The 18,797-nt window shown below is 41.5% G+C and overlaps 1 protein-coding gene across 1 annotated transcript; it reads right to left on the reverse strand.

The window, feature by feature from the left end:
• Positions 1–2,015: 2,015 nt before the first annotated feature.
• On the reverse strand, positions 2,016–17,955 carry slc17a7b (solute carrier family 17 member 7b). The gene is made up of 13 exons (XM_048232424.1): positions 17,853–17,955; positions 11,185–11,437; positions 10,793–10,911; positions 10,370–10,484; positions 9,241–9,328; positions 8,860–8,946; positions 8,156–8,298; positions 7,552–7,701; positions 7,192–7,324; positions 5,433–5,543; positions 5,161–5,288; positions 4,740–4,809; positions 2,016–4,426 (listed from the first exon to the last, which is right to left on the reverse strand). Exons 1-13 carry the CDS (start codon positions 17,912–17,914, stop codon positions 4,125–4,127), a joined length of 1,761 nt encoding a protein of 586 aa, XP_048088381.1. The 5' UTR covers positions 17,915–17,955; the 3' UTR covers positions 2,016–4,124.
• Positions 17,956–18,797: the final 842 nt, after the last annotated feature.

The following is an 18,797-nucleotide window of genomic DNA, read 5'->3' on the forward strand; positions in this document are numbered from 1 at the left end:
AACGTATAAGTAACACGTTTCGGCTTGGCAGTGTGCTCAAGGAACTGAGGAAGGCGCTAAGCCGAAATGCGCCTGTGCAATAAACACGTTTGTAAAAGTGCAGCCTTCTTCTTCTTCACTGCAGAATAGCAGTGATGCTGTGTATTACTACACAGGCAAACATATTAGAGGAGGAAATAGGAAGTGACGTTTAGTTATTAAAAGATGGGCTGGAGGTGGGTAGGTTTAAACTTTTTGAAATTATATTTTGAAATGAAGCCTTCGATTTATATAAACAGAGTGTTTATTAAGAACTATCTGTTCTGTTTTATGTAATAGTTTATTCTTTTATTTTTATATCTTATACTATATCCAGTTTCAACATTTTTTATTCAAATTATGTGTTTAAAATGTGTGTTTTACCTGTCAAATGATACCTGTGATTTATTAAGCACTTTTTATCTGCTGTTATTTTTTTTTAAAATGACTTTGAATTGCCAATGTGTATACGAATTGTTCGGTATGAATAAATTTGCATGGCAAACTGTTAAACTGGTACAGTGTAACAGAGTAACTGTTACAGAGTGATAGCTTGCAGCTGTAAATATACAAATGGCAAATAATAAAGAATTTATTTAGAGAAATGCAGTGTCTGCACTTCATTTTTTAAACAAAACCAAAGACTGGACAGTGGAAACTTTTAAACTAACTAGGCACACAACTATTATTAAATGTGTCTGGTAACATGAAAAAGACCCCTGCAGAGATGTTTGATAAAAATCAGGTTCCAGGTTAGGTCAAGGAAGTCGCAACCAAAGCCTTCTAACGTAGATTAAGATATCATCTGCAAATTGTATGCACTTTCACTCTTCAACCACCAGAGGGAGGTAAAGTCTCTAATGGTATACTGTATGACTTGTGTTCCATAAATAGGTTCTCAATCCAGCTTCTACAGCTCTTGCTCATCTGTAGCCCTGTTTCTATCCATCTTTTTAATGTGAATTTTGACCATTAAAACAGGAAAGTCACATAAAAGCATTTTAATTGTGCGCGGGGGGAACAAGCCACGAGAAATAGGCTATTTACAAAGGCAAAGTAAAATATAAATATATCACAACTCTATGGGGAGCTCTAGAGTCATCAAAAATACCTCAAACTGCATTGTATACGTTTTGAACCCACAGGTGTTCGAAACTCCTGGTTTAAGCAGCATGGTTTTTCTTTTTAATTCACTTAAGCACAGCAGGTAGAAAGTGCTCCTCTAATTGCATATTGCATTGCATACTTACATTTTCAAGAATGGCCTTAAAATGTATGAATGAATCAGGTGGAAACCCAGTTTGTACATGACTTGCGCACCAGATGTTTTAAAAACATAACTTTATTTGAGTCCTAGTTCTGTCATGCTGGGCAGTTTTTGTAATAAGAGCTAACTGACGAGACTTCTGTGCAACATGAACTATTGGCAGGAGATTAGAGGAGTTTGTGCAGAAGTATGTGGTATTTGCTGCTCCATGTTTAACCAGCAGAGGGAGCTAAATCCTCAAAATCATGTATGGAAACATCTGAGTGGGCAACTGAGTTAACCCAATCTGCATACAGTTTTGTTGTGCATAGGGGGAAAGAACGTAGACGTCAGAGGGAAGGAATGTAGAGCCCGTGCCTTTGGTTGAAAAATGAAGACAAACCCAAAAACCAAAACTGAATGATTCTGTCTTTTGCTCTCTATAAAGAGCAGTCCCTGGCCAACGGCACTATGAAATATTCAGCAAGTCTTGTGTAAGAGTGTGTATGTGTGTGTGTGTGTGTTTGCTCTGACTGCAGCTGCTATGCAACATTACAGCAGGATAACCTTCTCTCTTCTCTCTGTGGGAGTATCGCTTTCATTGGATCAATAAATGGGATGAAAAAGCGGGGAATCTAAAAGTAACTTGACCCTGAAGATCAGGAACGAGGGATCAAACCTCCATTAGTCTAAAAAACTGATGGAGGGAAGAGAGGGGGAGGGAAAGAAAGATTCAGAGTTAGGACCAGACTACAGTACAGAATTTTATTTTGAAACACTGGAAGTGTGTTCCCAATGTACACACCATCTACAAGTATACAAACTTGCAAAGGTTGAAAAGACAAAATAAATAATATTCAAATCATGACAGTGGTCATTATGTTCAGTATTAGTAATAAATAATATTATTATTCATAATAAATATCTCTTCTGTTATTTTACACATTTCATTTTCACATGTACATGTTGTTTTACATATACATTTTTTACATGTAACTGTAAAGAAGAAACATTTGAATAATAATAATAAAACCTGATAGTAAAATTTACAGAGAAACAAAAGAAAGCACACGTAGAGGAAGTGGCTGAAGACTCTACTGCGCCCCCTCCTGGACACAACGAGGAAGGCTTACCGCATACTGTGAGCAAACTCCTGGATACGTGTTAACTGTCCAGTGACGTCTCTCCCTAACTACTCTGAATAGAAATGGTGCTCAGCTTTGGCCCTGGTGTCATAGCAACGCCCAGAGTGTACGTGTGAACAGTGCTGGTGGGTGCAAACTCCAGGAGGGCGATTATTGCTTATGATTTGATTTGATTTAATAAGATACATAGATTAGTGTATGTGGGTTTGCGTGGGTGGGTGCGTGCTCTCTCCTTAAATACAAACAAGGTGCACACCCACAGACACACACACACACACAGCAAACACACCCCTTTTAACCGTGCCAAAGCACAGGACGCCTATACATCAGGAGAGAGATTCAAATGTTCGGAGCTGAACAGATTACTGACAGAGATCAAATAGAAGAGGGAGGGAGTTGGGTGACAGAAAGTGGGGGGGGCATTGAAGAGAGAGATGGAAGGAAAGTATCATTTCAGTTCTCTAGGTGAGAGGTATTAAGTTGCACTAACACACTAACACAACCCTCCTTAACTGAAATCTGTGTGGATACGCTTGCTGTCAGTCATTAAGTAAAGACTCTGTGATTGGATCAGACTGTTTCAGCTAATTACCTTTTCTATGTGTTTGTATGTGTGGGAGTGGGTGATTGGACGGTAAGAACTAAATGACCTCCATCACTCTTCCTTTCATCCCTCTCATCATCAGCAGGCCTCACAGATTCGCTTGATAGGCCGATGGTTTCATATATGTGACAAAATAATGCAAATTATAACTTCAAACAAATAAACAAACAACAATTTAGTATGACAAACATTCAAGCTCTGATCTACACTGGTGTTCAAGATGCTATTGCACTGCAAAACATAAAAATGCAATATACAGAATCAATACGATAATCTATCATATTAGAAATTCTTCTCTAGGCACTGTTTATCTAGCCCAAAATGCCTAATTTCAATTGCTGCACCATTTCAGTACAGGTTATAAATCTACAGTAAGATGTGTCAATATAGTATGGCTACTTAAAGCAAAGATGCAGGAATGTAGAATGCATCATATATTAAGAGGGGCGAATTTTTGTTACTCCACATTTTGTAGGGCCCAATGCCACATTCAAACCACACTGAGTATTGTATTGGCACAAGAGAAATACACTCCTTTCCTCCTTGACAGGGATATTCCCAGTCCTCCTCTTTCTGACCAATTCATTTCTCCTATCGATTGAGGCTTGCAACAGTGGTTAGGGTACCTCATAAAAGAGGTCCAACTAAATATAAACTGGCCATAGTTACTTAAGAAAGGGGCATCAGAATCAAAAGGGGTAACAGGGTGAGCTAGCAGTGGAGCATTGCTGTGAGATGCTCTGACACACATTAAATCACAAAACATCCTCATAAAACACACAAACACAAACATATATACACACACACACACACACACACACACACACACACACACACACACAAAACACACACAGAGACACTTCCAAACACACAAACACACACAGAGACACTTCCAAACACACAATTGTTTTCTTCTAAGGTATGTTTTCTATCTTTTGTTTTGTGTAATCTTTGGCTTCACTCATTCTCATATTTCTTGTCATTTAATCTGTTCAGCCCCCTTCTCCCCACTTTTTCCAATTTCAGTCTTTTCATACACTTCAGTCCTGACCTCCACCCTCCACCCTCCACCCTTTGTTTGTTACCCCTCTCTGGCCTTCTACCGCTCTATCTACGTCAGTTCCCTGTCGTCGTCTCCTCCATACAGGTAGCTGTTGGTTCCTGTGGGTTGGACGTACTCTTCCGTCTTGTCCCAATCGGACACCCAGCCCCCTCCGCCGCCACCACCGCCCCCTCCCCCACCTCCGTTCGGGTTGTCCGGTTGGTTCACGGCCCCGTAGCCTCCGCCGCCAGACGTCCTGTACAGCTCCTCCGTCTCGTCGGCGAGCTCGTCCTCTCCCAGGATTCCCACCTTCTCGTCGCTCATGTTCTCCGGCTCAGCCCACGGCTGCTTCTCTCCAGACGCAAAGATTCCTGGGAATCAGAGAGAAGTGACCTAAGTGACACCTCCGCCTCCGCCTTACTTATCCTGACCAGATTTAATCCTTAGCAGAAACTGGGCATATAAATAAATTAAAAATCGGACTACACACTGTATGTCATATGGCAATAGCATATCACATGAACTAAATGCATAATACCTAAATGAAAAATTGGACAATATTATGACATCTGACGATCACAAATAAAAGTCTTTTATGTCTTTAAACAATCCAACCTATGGACAGTAACTCAAGCAGAGGGAGAGACAGGTGAATTGAACGGAGAGATAATGGGAGGTACACACCATAGAAGATCACACCACCATAGTGCACAAGTGAGGCGATGAGAAAGACATACTGCCATTCCTCTCGCGTCTGAGAGTGCGAGAAGTTAAAAAGGAAGGAAGGAAGGAAGGAAGGAAGGGTGAAAGAAAAAGAGCGACTTTTTTAATGGCAGAGAGATGAGGGTGTTGAGAGACAGTAGAGAGAGAGAGAGACAGTGAGAGACAGTAATCTAAAGAGATTGAGGACAGACAGTATGCGACTGCAGAGACTGAGAGAGAGAAGCTCTAGTCTCAGATGACAGAGCGGAGTCACATTAAACAAGCGCTTCATCTCATCTAGACAGCAACGTGACAGTTGATCACAGTACTCACACTTCAGAAGGGCAAAAGAAGTCTTTCAAGAATTGAAGAAATGGGATATCTTGACAGGTCAGTTCCTCACCTTGTTCTTGGTCATGGCGCCCACAATGAGAGGACACACCATGCCTGAGAGCGTGCCGACACCGTTGGAGATACCCATGAGGATGCTGGCGTACCGTGGAGCGATGTCCAGATGGTTCACATTGAACCCTGAACACACACATACACATTAATCAGCATTGCATCTAAACAAAGTATTACGATATGAAACCTGCCTTGATGTTGACAAAGCAAAAACAATCACCCACAATTATCCGGGTAAATATGTTGTTAAACAAGTGTTGATGCTCATACCTGATATTGCAAATCCACTGAAGCCTACAGCCAAAACCAGGAAAGATATGGCCACTCCTTTGGTATGAGAGAACCCCACCACTAATAGAAATGTGGCCTCCAACCCAAAACCTAAAGAACATAGAACAAATGAGGATCCTGAATTTGTCCCATCAATGTTAGATATCAGGTCATTCAAGGCCATGATAGTTTGTGGTTCCTTTTTGGAGCAGTGTTTCCCACCAACTGACAAGACATCAGCAGCTTACCATAATTTAATTTGCCCCGACATAGTTTTATCATGGACAGAAAATATTCCAACAGACCGCATATCGATGCTCTTTTGTTGCCGCCAATTCAGGTCGACGTTTTTATGCAAAACAATTATGGAAACAAAGGGCCTTCATTTGAATGAAGGGCAATGTGCAAAGGCACTAAGAGTCTAAGTAAAGGTCATTTAATAACTAGGCCAAATCAATTAGCTGATTTAGCAATATAAGGAACACCTTAACCACAAACACTGATGCTCCCACATGCCACACAATAGCTATAGTTGCTAGAGAAGAGAACACTGAGAACATGCAAGAGAACACTGCTTGTTGACAGGCTTTGATAGCGGAGTGTGCTGTGCGCTCATGTGACCACAAGTGTGTAGCTTGTTTTGCACTTCTTATCAACGCTCTGCGTCATCGCATCACTGTCAGGCAGCCCACTCTCTTGAGCCTCACAAGTGTGTGTGTGCCGCACCAGAGCTCTTTGTAGAATGATACTCACACAAACAACAAGGCTACGGGTATACAAGAATTAAAGACGACCAGAAACATCTGGTTATTCGTCATTCGTCATCATCTGCAAGATTTTATGAACACCCAATACCCCACACCCCCCACCCATAAGTCAGCCAATCTTTGTAGCTTGTTGGATAACTAGCTTGTTCAATCTAGCTTGTTAGCTACCGTGCTGCCTAAGAAATCCTCTCCTCTCCGCTCATAGGTCAACCACACCACCAGTGTGTTTTTGGTTGAATTCCCAAACAACTATTTTACAGCTCAAAATTCTCCATGAATATACATATAATATGAATAAAGAAATATAACCTCTTAATTTGTTGTCAAAGTGCACCAGATTGATAGCCCTGGCAGCAACCGCTAGGGTGCATCTAGATTTCAAGGCTACCAGATTGATCCATATAACAATTTTCTTCCTGGGGACCATGCCCCCAGAAGGCCCCCTTAAAGGGTTCAAGCGTGTTCCCTCCACCATACTCAAAAGCCTGTGGGAAGCATTATCTTAAAGGTGGTATATACAGTATATTTCAGTAAACCATATTCTCAAGGTCTCTCTTTTATGTAACACATTGTTGTCAAACAAAGGTTAAATCTGCATTCAAACCATGACAGCTGGGTATAAATATCTTTGCTTTCTGGAAACAGGAAAACAGAGGAAGGCAGAACTATTCTCTGTCACCTGGCCCTTACACACTGATCTGATTGATCTCTCCATTCTAAAACAGTCTCACTTTTAAGTTATACTAAGACACTTTCAAAGAAGTGTCAGCCACAAACTTACTTCATTCTGTCAATACATCTTTGTTTTTCACTTGTGCTCATTCATTCTCTTGTCTTCTTTTTTGCTCTATATATTTTAGGCCCTGTCAGGTCAAGTCGAGTCAGCTTTATTTATATAGCGCATTTGATACACAGAGGTCATTCAATGTGCTTTACACAAACAAAAGCAAACAGTCTCTCTCTCTCTCTCTCTCTCTCTCTTGCTCTCTCACCTCCACAGTTCATGAGTTTGCGGACATTGGTGGTGGTCATGATGTTGTTTTCTCGCAGGTAGTCGGCCAGCTGCCCCCCTATGGGCACTATGATGGTCATGACCAGGTGAGGTAGGGCCGAGACCAGGCCCACCTGGACAAAGGAACAGGTGCTTGAGTTACAATCCAACGTAGAAGCTTTATCACGGCAGTCTGTGTGTTTGTGTGTGTGTGTGTGTGTGTGTGTGTGTGTGTGTGTGTGTTATTTGTGTTGGAGAGAGAGAGAGAGAGAGAGAGAGAGTGTGTGTGTGTGTGTGTGTGTGTGTGTGTGTGTGTGTGTGCCTGTGCGTGTATGTGTGCGTGTATGTGTGCGTGTGTTACCTTGCTAATCTCGAAGCCAAACACCTCCTCAAAGTATGCTGGTTGACTGATGAGCAGTAGGTAGAAGGTCCAGCTCCTGCAGAAGTTGGCCACAATGATGGCATACACAGGCATGGAGGTGAAGAACTGCTTCCAGGGAGTCTTAAACTTCTACACAGCAGAGAGGAGAAGAGGTAAACACTCACAAGCCATCACATAGTGTATAATGCTTATTAATACTTGCACACACCTTCATTGAGTGTGCAGTATAAGTGAATGTGAGCACAAATCTACTCCCACAACTTAGTGTGAATTTGTGCGTAAGATAGATTATTATTTATTAGAGATGCAGCATCCTCTCAAAGCCTTGCACTCAGTGATACAAGTAATTACTGAGCACTGGATTTTCCCACGGTCTTATTAGACCTTACCAATACCATGCTTGAGAGCAAGTTTGTGGCACAAGAGCTCAGCACTACAATCCACTACTAGTGTGTAGTGCTGAGCTCTTGTGCCATATTAATATAATACTAGTGTATTATATTAATATAATAACAGAGATATCATATTGCTGTAAATTAATTCATATGTTATGAATGGTGGACATGCATTGTAGGGTTTGGACCTGCAGTGGGTTGGAATAGCCAGCGGAGTCTCCAATGGCCTCTTCTATGTACTGCCTCTCCTCCGCAGTGATGGTGGGATGGGCAGCGGGACTCTCATAGGACACCATTATCCAGAAAATGTACCACATGATCCCAAAGGTCCCTGAGTAGCACAGGTGGGGTAGGAGGGAGTGGACAGGAGGGTGGAGAGCACAACAAGGAGGAGGGGTGTTGTGGAGAGACCAGATAAAAAGGATACAAGTGAGATTAGGATGGAGGAAAGAAAAGCAATGCAGGGGGGAGGCATAGACAGACTTGGGCCCACCTATGTCATCACTCTTAAAATGAATGTGTTGTCCCTATCTGGACACAGAGATGTGTTAAAAACAACGCAAGTTGTGTTGTTTTCAACACATTCGTTTTAAGAGTGATGTAAGTTCCAACAACATGAACACTCATAAAATCCTGTCAAATGTGCTCTGTCGGTCTTCATGTATTTCAATGAATGATTATCAACTACAGGACCGTGGATACTCTGCCTACAGCACTTGTTGTAGACAATACAAAACAAATAGAGTGGGCATTGCTTCCCAGACGTCCCTTCCTAGAATGGCAGAAGTGTTATGTCTGTAGCTATGGACATTAACCTCTCAACTCTGAATGAGAGCGGAACGTTTCTTCATATGACTCATTAATCCTCTTAGAGCGAGTGGTTCTGACTCACCATACACATAGAACACTGAGGGCCAGCCAGCATACTGCACCAGGACACCAGCCAGAGGCATGGCCACCACAGCTCCCGCATAGGAACCTGAGGCCCACACACACACACACACACACACACACACACACACACACACACACACACACATGCAGAAGCGCTCAGACAGATGAGCCATGTAAGCAAACAAACAAAATATACAGTTCATAAAACTGGTGTCACATGTAGTGTCAGAACAAGAAATGTCGTTTCAAAGGCAACAGAATTCTGGCTTTACAAATGCAGTCAGCTGTGAGTTGTTCGATATGAGATAGCAGTTACAAAACAGGAGATTCATAGAGATGTGGCATCAGTAAACAGGCAACTACACCCATCAGCACTTACCGCAAAAGGCTGTTGTTGCCAATCGGCTTCTCTCCAGGGGTGGAGCCCATTTAGCCCAGATACCATGGCACGCTGGGTAAGACACACCCTGGCATAAATAAGTAAGAGAGCAGAGACATAAACAGTTTAGCACAATTTTGGGATGCAGCTTTTAGATAATGTCCTATTATACTGAACTTTGCACACATGCTGTGGTGAATTTTAGGGGATCATCAGCCCCAATCGGTTCTTCTGTACTTCTGAATACCATATCATCAGCAACACAGCAATACACCACACTCAAACAAGAAAACAGAAGGGAGAACATATGGCAGGTAAAAAGCCCTATGGTGTACTGTACATCTAACCTTGCACCTGCCTTCTCCTTTTCACTGTTTCATTTGCACACACTTTCCCTCTCCCTCCAGCCCCTGATCGACCATACTTTGGCATCGACTGTCAGGTTAAGGCCAAGGTCATTTATTTATATAGCACATTTTGTTGAGTCCAAGTGCTTTACAGTTAGACAGATGATATACGACAAAAAATAATAAGCTACATGAGAATAATTAATAATTATCAGATAAAAAAAGACTAAGAGGAATATAATATGAGAATCAAAATAATGTACAATATTAAAGGCAGATAAAATATGGATAAAGTTGAGGAAACAAATAGACCAACAACAAATAGTTCCCATGAGTAAGCCAGAGAAAAAAGATATGTTTTTAAATTAGACTTAAAGGAACACACAAACTTCTTTGTTTTGCTAAATTGCCGTCCAGATTTAGATGAGAGGACACATACCCTTCACTGTGCATCCAATAACCTAGTTGAACACCATTTGCCTAGCTTAGCATAATTCATCTGAAGTGGGTTATACCAGTTAACTGGAATAACCCTCTTGCAGAGAATTACGCTAAGATAGGCTAACAGAATTGAGTTTGGCTATGATTCTGAATTGTTAAAAGCTACCCCTCACCACACTATTAACTTGTTTATGAAAACTTGAGGAAGTATCAAGAAAAACAAAAAAATGTATGAAAATTTCAAGGTGAAAATGTGTTCTATGTTTTATGTCCGAGACAGAGCTAGGAGGGCCAAATAATATAATTACTTCAGTTTGGATACACGTCAGGTGAGCACTGACCTCAACAAGGCCCTGGAATATCCTAACTAAGATGACGCAGCCAAAGTGGACCCGCGCAGCTGAAGGAATCAGCATGTTCAGGATGGAAGTGGAAACTACAGCAAAGCCAAACACTCTACGGAGGGAGACACAGGAGAGAGGTGAGGACTTAAGAGGAGAGAAATGAGTTAGTGAGAACAGGGATAAAAAAAGGAATAAGAATTATATGCATGGGAAAGGTGATACATAACAGAGCAATTCAATACACTCTGAAGGGCAGCAAATAGGAACGGCAGCTTGCCTTAGACATCAAAGTGACAATAAGAATAGTGGATTATTAACAATTAATAATAAATGTGAATATAAATATATAAATAATAATAAATGTGTGCTATATTCAGAGACTGACTGCATATCAGTTGTTTCAAGTGATTGTAAACTCACCGGTTGGCAGCAAATTTCTGACAAATAAATCCGCCTGGGATCTGTGTGACAATATAACCCCAGAAGAATGAGCCATGGATCATGCCCACTGTCTCCGGGTCCCATGAAAACTGAGCTTTCTGAGGGGAGAGAAAATGAGAGAGAGAGAGATTATGAGAGGGTGTGAAGGGAATGACTAGCATTGATACTGTATCCGATATCTGTATCTGTCTTTTATTTAGAATTCTGTTTCAAAAGTCTATATTTTGATTATAAAACCATGACTTTGGCACTTTGGTAACAAATATTCATTTCACATTGCCAAAGCAGAACACATTTCACAGAAAGGGCTAAATGAATGTTTGCACAGTTGACACAAAGTGTTGGCACAAAAGACCAGCGCTCTCCCTCACCACTATGTAGGGCTTGTCCCCCTTGTAGATGGTGTGGTTGTTGACCATGCTGACGATGGCCACGCCAAGGTTGCAACGGATGCCGAAGGAGATGCAGAAGCCCAGGCCGCAGAGGATGGCGATGATGTAGCGCCGCGGCAGGCCGAAGCAGGTGCAGTCCACCACCGGCAGCTCCTTCTCCTCAACAAGCTCTGGACGGCCCTCCGCCGACAGCTCAATGGTCTCGCCATTCTCCTGCCGCTTCTCGAGGACCCTGGGGGAGGTAGGAGAGGAGGGGCGGAAGGAGAGGGGTGGTATATCATTGTAGGTGCTTTGGATTCTTACATCCGGGCCTGTTTCTTTGATTTATCACTGGCGAAGACATCAAACAGGAATAAATAAGTTTGTCCTACTTAAGTGCGCTGACGTCAGGAGTTTTTTTTTGACTCACTACCGGTAAGTAAGGAGAGTACACAGGTTTGCTATTTCAGAGGAGTCTTGTCCTGGCCAGCTTACAGTTGACGTCATAGAAAATGACAGTATTGAGTATAAAACACAGATGGTAGGTGCTAGATGGTAAAACAGTGAAAAGGCAAGTAACAAAAAGAATTTGAAAAACTAGTTTACCAATTCTGTATGATCCAAGTTTACCAAGCCAAGAAACCTCTTTTAAAACCATAATGATACCAATGTTTAATCAAATACATGCATATTCACAGAATTTCCTTTAAAATAGTGATAGTTTTACATATAATAATGCATCTGATATGTAGCACAGCAGTACTTACAAGGACCTGGAATGTAAATTTTACCTTTCCTTTTGTGGGGAAACCTGACTACTAGTTAATACAAGGGGCAGACATTTTCAGTGGTAACAGCCAATATCAAAACTCTAGTACTTTTCAAAAAGAGAACATTCATGCCCAGGGGCAAAGAGAAAAAAAAATCCACAGAGAATTAGCATTTACACAAAAAAGATCCACTTTATTTGACACATGAAACATCCTCAGAAATCAGAGACCATTCACTTGCTTTTTTAAAGGGAAAATAACTTTTTGGGCTGTATCTTTGCGGGTCGATAAAGCTTTGATGTGTACGCTGAGTGGTTGAGCATCAGTAATGGCGGCGCTCCAGCGCGTGTATAGCGGATATTTTTAGCGTATGGGAGTGGATGATGCTGGGTCGTGTTTTAGAGCGCTGCACTGCGGGGAGACTAGCTCTGCAGCCCATGAGGACTCTGTGTGTGCCTGATCGGATTGTTAAGATGCACAGTTCACCTCAGGACCCTCCTCCACTTCCCCTGCCTTCACAATCTTGCATTCTCCATCTTGTCTCTGGCCCTCTCTCTCTCTCTCTCTCTCCCTGTTTCTTCATCTCTTCATCAAATCTGTCGATATCTTATCTCTATCCTTGCCTCTTTTCAGTCTCTCAATCTTGTTTTTCTTTGTGTCTGTCTAGCAGACTTTGTAGAGTCCGTCTTTCTGTTGACATGAAATCTTGATGCTTCCTTTTCTTCTTCCTTCCATTTTTTTCCCTCCCGTGGCCCCTCCGACTCCTGCTCTGTGGCTGACTGGGTAAGCAGACAAACTCTCACTGCCAGGAGCCCGTCTGGGAGCCATCAAATATGTATCGGGCCGTCAGCCAGCCAGAGTCATGCATTAGACATGAGGCCGGGCAAGCCTCAACACACCTCAAGACTCACAGCCTCACAAATATACTTGCACACTCAGCAACAGCACCACACATAGCCAGAGCCCTGGCAGATACCGCCCATTCAGAAAATAGCCCTCAGACCAGACTAATCAACGCCAACATAATCACACCAAACCACTTACCAAACCAACACCACACATCCATTCAGGACCCTCATGCCAACTACATAGACAAACCTCAACACCAACAATCTAACAATTACCCATCATTAATTTCAAACATCTAAGACCCACACAAACCTCAGTACTTACTATCTCATCCATCCTTATCCCTAGAACATTCATATAGAAATACTGTATAGTAAAGCTAGGCAATGACTATCTCTACAATTCCATACAGACACACTGTACGATACAGTGTGTCTGTTTAACTTGGTTGTTTGCTTGTCCTAAATAGTATATCACGGTATCACTGTGTTTTAATAGTGTGTCACCAGTTCCACCATAAATGTACTTCACATAAAACGTATTATCCATTACCCTGAAAAGACACGTCTTCAGTGCTTGGGAAACCCTATATCATTTGAAAGATGATATATTGCAGTTAAATAAACAGCTCCTATCTTTATAACAGCTGAGTCCTCAGTGGAGAAAGACACTGAAATGAGCCATTGATTCAAACAGATGCAACCACATTAGCGGTTATGTCTGGTAAGTAACCATACCAACACCTAAAGCTGACATCAAGTTAATACCTAAAAATTATGATATTAAATGAGTAAATAAATCAAGAAGGAGGTATAGAACATAATAATGCTCCTCCACACCCCACAACGGGGTGTCTGAAATTAATAAACAAACACAATGACAAACTTATATATAAACAAATTTAGAATAAGAGGACAGAATTACAGTGAGTAAATGTTATTTCATAACTTTATTCAGTTAATCATATCCACAAAAACACCTCATAAATGTACCTTAAAAACCTGACATCTTGTCATCATCATCATCATCATCATACATTACTTCTCTTGCATTTCACTCACCTTAAGTCTAACAGCAAACAACTAAGAAAATATTTGTCTGAACAGTTTGTCAGTTACCCACTGACCATAATGATGAGAAAAACAACTTTAATACCAAATACTATACAACCTCTATAGAAAATGCTTTGAAAGCAGTATGGCATAGCATTCCAGAGGAATATGTCACTGTAATCACATTACATTTGTCTGTTCCGCTGTACTGTAACACTTTACTGATCATAAATTCAAAATCACTTTTATAGTACAAGGATAGTGCTACTTTATTCATCTGTAAAATATTAGGATACTATTTGGAAAGGTTTGTGCGCTGATAGTGGCCATATGTACGGTTAATGTCACAGGCTATCAGTAACAGGCAATTATGTGACATTACATCTCAGGCCATGTTGCTGAGTAATGCCAAAGTAATGTAAAGAGTAGTGAAACGGGTTACTTTTCACAGGGCGGAAATAATAACGTATACTTTTAATAATGTATCCACTTTTTGGAGAATCACCCCAAAACTATAATATTAATATTTTAATATTAAATTTAGTTTATACAATTAACACTTTACAGTTATTCCCCATAAACACTTATTTACATAAAACACAGCAATATGTTTCCTACAATACCTTTCACATACAGATGATGCCACACCAACAACACACAACGATACTGTAAATTTTAAGATCTAACCAGAAACACAGACAGACAAACAGACACAGACACACACACACACACACACACACACACACACACACACACAATACAAACACAAGTGGTAGGACATGGGCACACACAGAGACATTCAGTTAATGTACACAAGTGGTTAACATGGGGTTGCTGCTGGCTTTTTTTAACATTGATTAAATAGTAATGCTCCTCTGCAGATGCATTATTAATCTGCTCAACTCCTATTTCTGTTACTTCTCCCCTCCCCCATCTTTCTTTCTCACAAATCTATCATATTAAGAGGTTCATTAGACTCTTCTTCAACTACCCTTTGTCACTGTGAACATAATGCCAATCATAGGCTTCCCTATAACGTTAAAAAATAACTGCAGTTATAGGACAAATGTGGAATTGCACAGTAAAGTGTAGTACAATGCTCTTGCAATGCAGTTTTCCATGTCCAAAATACTGTATTCCAACATATGAACGGCAAGGAATTTCTCAACAACTTGAAAAGACTGTTTATTTTTTGTATAGGAGACCTCTCTCACTTGACTATAGTGCTCACCAATGCAGTACACTCTCATCTAAACTAACCCCAACAACCAAAACATCTTTTGCCAACAACAATGCCAACAACCATTGTAAACTAAGGAATATGACACCTTTAAGAGGAGATAACAGAAGAGAAGGGAGAGGGAATGGGAGAGAGGAGAAGAGAGAGGGAATGAGAGAGAGGAGCGAGGGAATGGGAGAGGAGAGAGGGGGAATGGGAGAGAGGAGAAGAGAGAGGAAATGGGAGAGAGGAGAGAGGGAATGGGAGAGGAGAGAGGGGGAATGGGAGAGAGGAGAAGAGAGAGGGAATGAGAGAGAGGGAATGGGAGAGAGGAGGAGAGAGGAGAAGAGAGAGGTGGGACATTGAGTTCTCTATGGAGCTGAAGTGTTTGCTGCACCTCTGAAAGGTTTTTTTTCTCAAGAATGTATAAATAGATAATAACTTGAGTATACACTGAAATGGCATCACAAATCTACCCCCACACCCACGCCCTTCTACTTTTGGCTCGTGCACCACCAAATCAACTCAGCTCAACTAATGCCAGGCCGGTTAGTACAACATGAGCAATGCCTGACTGAAGGTCCGAGATTCAGTTGGACAAATAGATTTTTTTTTTTTTTCCCTCGGTGGAAATGGGTCTTGATATAGGCCATGGGGAGCAACCCTTAAGACGAGGCTGAAGTAGGCTAAACGTGTTCTCATACTGTGCCAAGTTAGCTGGAATCCCCTGTTAATGCCAAAACAATACCTAATGGGCTTTAGGCAAGGAGTAGGCTAGGGTTTTTAAATAGGTAACCAGCCGTGATCGATCGACGATATATGAAACATAATCATTAAAAGGGCGACTCCTTATCGCTCAAAAATGTACGCTACCTGCTTATGGAGAGGAAAGAATGGTTGTGCAGAGCCACGGCCACGCCCGCAAAGTTATGGTAATCCCGCGTGAGTGAGAAGGGAGGTGTCGTGCAAGGATGAGAAAGAGAGCAACAACAGAGAGAGGGAGAGATAGAGAGAGAGATTGGTGGAGGGGTTTGGATTTGCGATGGCCGACAGCAGGGAGGTAGCTAGGTCTATTTCTGGAGCGGATTTATGCGTTTAGACACACCGTCAAATCTCGAGGGTGGGGGAATCGTGAAGTCCACGTGCATAGTACCCTATTGAAAGTCAGAAAGTCTACACCGCATGAGAGAAAGGAAGAAGAGAGGGAAACAAGAATGGAAAAGTGCAAAGGACCGAATATTCCTTTTGTCGTGCCATTAATTTAGGAGACTCTCTAGAATAAAAGATGCACCAGAAGTGGTCGTTGCCAGTATAGCCAATTCATTTGCTCTTTTTTGCAGAACAGAAGCGTATGGTCTCTCCTTAATGTTAGTTTATTAAACTATAGTTCGTTGAATAATATTTAATACTGAGTAACATAATAATCTGTGTTTTATATACAATGAGCATGTACAGTTTAACTTTCTGACCCATTGACTATGCAGGAGAATAGCTGAAAACATATCAAAGGATGAGGGCTCGTTTCAGTGAAAGCGCATTGATGCTGTGTTATTTATCCGACATTGTTCTCCACCATGTATTGGCAAACAAACTTCTCTAAGAGCACCTATTTGTCTGACAAGAAATTTCGGCCAGAATAGTGGGAAATTACAAGTCCCTTGTAGCCTAAGGTATAAACTTCATTGCTCGCATACAGGGTTATTCACTAAATTAGTGAATCTAGGCCTATAGGTCTACACCATAATAAAACGAACATAATGTACTTTAAGTGTGGTAAAACACTTTTGTTGTATGTCTATTGCTTCAGAGTGCATTGCACAAGTCGGCTATACCTATGTTGTTGTGGTTATGTATTTATTTATTTATTTAAAATTAATATTCAAAGACAAAAGGACTGAGCCATTTCTTATGCGTATTATGTATATTATGTATATTATTATTATTTTTGTATTTATGCCGCCTTTGTTAACGACTTGGCTATTTAATGCATGCACTTAGAAAAAAAACCCTCAACTAAAGCAATAGAATCATTGACTGGCATCTGTAATCTAAAATTCCAATGAGGTAAATAACTCGTTGGGAAGGGAAAGATGTCCAAACTTGGCAAGCCAAGTGACACCATGCACAGGTTTGTGCGACGTCGTTATTAATAGCGTTAAAGTGCGTTTAATCTAGTTAGGGCCAGTGTCCGGTTTGCCCATTAATTACTTCACACAAGACAAATTAAATATCAGAAAGACTATATATTGAAAATGTATAAATGTTCAATTATTTTAATATCAAGCATATTCCAGAGCTTAATGAAACTACCCATGTGCATTATGGGGTAGGCTAATGTTATTGCTGTATAAACAATTAACTTAAACAATTGTGACAAATTAACGTTTATTTCTATTTTTCAATGAAAGAAGGGGGAAAGGCTAAACCACAATGAGAGCTAATAGCCGGCAGCTGTTGGTCGGGTCACCTCACCCGCAGTTCACTAATCCGGGCCCTTCGGCACCTTGATCTCCACTAGAGGTCTTTGTCGTCCGACATTCTCCACAAGCAAATAAGAAATCTAATAAAAGTGAAACTTGTCTTAACAGAAGGAAAATCAAACGAATGAAACTTTAAAAACGAAGGGAACGTTAAGTATCTGTAGATGGGATGACGTGAAATTGCGCTTACTCGAAGAACCACTAATGACCTGCCGCATCCAACTTCCATGGGACTAATTGACAAGATGTGCACAATCTTCAATGCACAACTGTGCAAGAAAGCGAAAAACAACCTCACCTGTATAATTTCCCAAGTGTCTTGGCCGCTACCGCCTTTGCCCGATCTGGTCGGACCTCCATCCTTGTAACTCCAGGTTCCGACCGGTGTGCTGCTGTCCAGCGCGCACTCCTATTCCCGCTCGCGCACGCAGCTCTGCCCCCCTCCCCCCTCTCCCCGCCCTTCACCTCGCGATCACTTGCGCACAGTTAAGCCGTGCGCTGTTCCTTACAGTTCTCCTCCACAACAAACATGTTGGTCCAGTCAGAGTTTGAACTTCCCCCAACCCCCATCCCCCCACCCTGTCGACTGATACACTCCTCCTTCACTTTCTCATAGTTGAATAAATTAGGCTGAAATTTGTGCGTGATTGTGACCGATTTGTGAAGGGACGTACTTTGAAGAAGCAATAAAAAAACGGTGTAGACTACTTGATCCTGATCATTTCACTATGCAAAAGGGTTAATAATACATTTGGTAAAATTAATTCTAGGGGATACAAAAGGCCGGGTGGGGGGCATTAGAAAGAGAGATAGCGTGGTGTCGGAGGTGGGTTGTCGCTGACCGTGGTCCTGAAAGCGGCTTACAGGCGCTGATAGTAAATCTACACCATGGGTCTGTCACTTCCGCTCGCGAAGCATTGAGTCTTAACATCTATTCCTGTACCTACCCCTCACCCCCACCCCGGCTCGCAACACACATGCACGCGCGCTATGGACACTCCATGGGGTGCACTAGAACCCAAACTTCATAGAGAAAAGTAACAGACCCATTAATAAGCTGAAAATGCGCCCACAGAGGTGCAGATCTTGCTAATGCTAAGGTACAAGAACTGCATGCCTACATTTTCACTTACGAGTTCCTATCAAATCAGTACACTTCAGAATCCACAAAGTTCGATGTTCTTAAATTTGCTATTTAACATGACATACAATCTCAAAAGATTGATGGTATACAGTATTTGAT

This window comes from Alosa alosa, chromosome 22 (assembly GCF_017589495.1).
Source record: "Alosa alosa isolate M-15738 ecotype Scorff River chromosome 22, AALO_Geno_1.1, whole genome shotgun sequence".
Lineage (NCBI taxonomy): Eukaryota > Metazoa > Chordata > Actinopteri > Clupeiformes > Clupeidae > Alosa > Alosa alosa.

Excerpts from the sequence above, each read along its gene's own strand:
- slc17a7b (XM_048232424.1), bottom strand. The coding sequence starts at position 17,914 with ATGGAGGTCCGACCAGATCGGGCAAAGGCGGTAGCGGCCAAGACACTT. Across the intron at positions 8,947-9,240 it reads GGCAACAACAGCCTTTTGCG|GTTCCTATGCGGGAGCTGTG; the intron begins GTAAGTGCTGAT and ends TGTGGGCCTCAG. Across the intron at positions 4,810-5,160 it reads GCGCCATGACCAAGAACAAG|ACGCGAGAGGAATGGCAGTA; the intron begins GTGAGGAACTGA and ends TCGCACTCTCAG.